The 2,154-nt window shown below is 63.6% G+C and overlaps 1 protein-coding gene across 1 annotated transcript in view; it reads right to left on the bottom strand.

The window, feature by feature from the left end:
• Positions 1 to 2,154, bottom strand: part of OLFM2 (olfactomedin 2) — a 10,685-nt gene that overhangs the window by 5,872 nt on the left and 2,659 nt on the right. The window contains exon 2 of the mRNA XM_026049991.1: positions 392 to 541. Within this exon, the coding sequence (XP_025905776.1) occupies positions 392 to 541 (150 nt within the window). The remainder of the gene's footprint in view (positions 1 to 391; positions 542 to 2,154) is intronic.

Genomic DNA, 2,154 nt, shown 5'->3' with positions numbered 1-2,154 from the left:
CACTGCACCATGGCACAGTGCACAGTGCCATCGTGTCCCATGTCATTGCAGCCACACGTGCATGTTATAGCACTGTGCACCATGGCATTGTGCACGGTGCCACCGTGTCCCGTGTCATTGCAACCACACATGCACATTATAGCACTGTGCACTGTGTCATCGTGCACGGTGCCACCATGTCCCGTGTCATTGCAGCCACACATGCACCTTGCAGCACTGTGCACCATGGCACTGTGCACGGTGCCATCATGTCCCGTGTCATTGCACCCACACATGCACACCGCAGCACCACAGCACTGTGCCCCACGGCATCGTGCACGGTGCCATCATGTCCCATGTCATTGCACCCACACATGCAGCCGCTGTCCCGCGCGGCGCTGCCCTTGCTTACCTTCTCCGTGAGCTGCCGCAGCTGGTGGCTGCGCAGGTCCCGCGCRCAGCCGCCCTGCACCGGGATGACGGCCGTGCACAGGCACTTGCCGTCGGGCGCCTGCGCCGACGTGTAYACCTGCCAGCCCTCATCCGGGCTCTGGAAGAGGGTCTGCGGGAGACGGTGCCGTGAGCRCGGGAATAAGGGCGTCGGCTGCCATGGGGCATCCCGGGAATTGGGGGATTGTAGGGAATAGGGGCAGCATCTGGGCATATGGGACACATGGGAACAGGGGGGTTGCCAGGAATAGGGGCATCCTCTGGCCACAGGGGGACCCCTGGGAATAGGGGCGTCTTTGGGGCTCCTAGCAATAGGTGACGTCTGGGGATAAAGGAATTCCGGAGACAGGAGAATTGCCTGGATGCAGCTGGAATGTCCCCAATAGGGAATCCCAGCCATAGGGGCATCCTCCTGCCGTAGAGGGGCTTCCAGCCAGGGGCCACCCCAGGGAATAAGGGCCCTCCGGCCACAGGGACACCCCTCGACCATAGCTGCACCCAAGGGGCACACCCCCCTCCCAGCAACACGAGGACCCCCAATGCTTTGGGTACCCCCCCACAGGGCCCCCCCACATTCCTCTCCACCAGCCACGTCCATCCATGCACAAACTGCGCTTTTGCACCAGGTCATTTCCCATTTTATGGGCAATTTGTAAGGATTAGAGAGGAGAAGGGAGAGCAACCGCGTCCCCTCCCCGCGGCCGCCGCAAATGAAGGAGCTGCCGCCGCGAGGAGCCGGGGCGGGCGCCGCACGCGCGGCTTCCAGCTCCGCGTTTCGCATCGGAAGGGATTTATTGGGCACGGCGGCAGCTAAATGCCGCTCTCAAATCCCCAGTGCAACGGGCGTAAATTAAGTGACGAGGGTGTAAAACGCTCCCCGGGTGCAGTAAATCCCCCTGTTATTGCGCAGGGAGGCGAACGGCCCCTGCGCCTAGCAGAGCTGCGGCCGCTCCAGAGCCGCATCCGGAGCGGGGGAGCATCCGGACGGGCACCTCGGAGCGGCGCCCAGCTGTGGCTGTCACGGATCTGCATGTCCTGCAACGTGCCCTTGCACACGTGCGTGTGCACTCTTGCATGCATGCRCTCCTTTGCACGGCCGTGCATGCAAACCCTTGCACACATAGCCCTGCATGCATGCCCGTGCGCACACGCGTGTCCGTATATGCACGCCTGTGCACGGAGACACTGCAATGCACGCGTGGCCATGCACGCACCCCCTTGCACACGCAGCCTTGCACCAATGCAGCCATCAAAGGTGCCAGCGGGCGCGGGGGTGTCAACCCATTCCCATCTCATTAGCGGCGCCGCTTCATGGTGATTAATGATTTTACGATGAAGAGTGAAGGAGCGACTAATGATTAGCCAATTAGGGCCGCTGCCCCCCGCGCTGGCGGCTGCCCTGGGCGCACGTGGCGCCGGGCGCGCGAGGCCAGAGGCGCCCGCCAGCCGGCAGCGCGTCTGGCACCAGATGGGCCGGCCCAGGGCTGCGCCGGCCGCGCTGCACGGAGCTGCACGGAGCTGCACTGTGCAACAACGAGCTGCTCGGAGCTGCCCGGAGCAGCATGGAGCTGTACGGAGCTGCACGGAGCTGCACGGAGCTGTACGGAGCAGCACGGAGCTGCACGGAGCAGCACGGAGCTGCACTGTGCAACAAGGAGCTGCTCGGAGCTGCACGGAGCAGCATGGAGCTGCACAGAGCAGCACGGAGCTGCACGGAGCTGCACT

This window comes from Nothoprocta perdicaria, unplaced genomic scaffold (genome assembly GCF_003342845.1).
Source record: "Nothoprocta perdicaria isolate Ctin4 unplaced genomic scaffold, notPer1 scaffold_638, whole genome shotgun sequence".
Lineage (NCBI taxonomy): Eukaryota > Metazoa > Chordata > Aves > Tinamiformes > Tinamidae > Nothoprocta > Nothoprocta perdicaria.
Note: the sequence above shows the minus strand (reverse complement) of the source record. Positions and strands in the feature narration are given on the sequence as shown.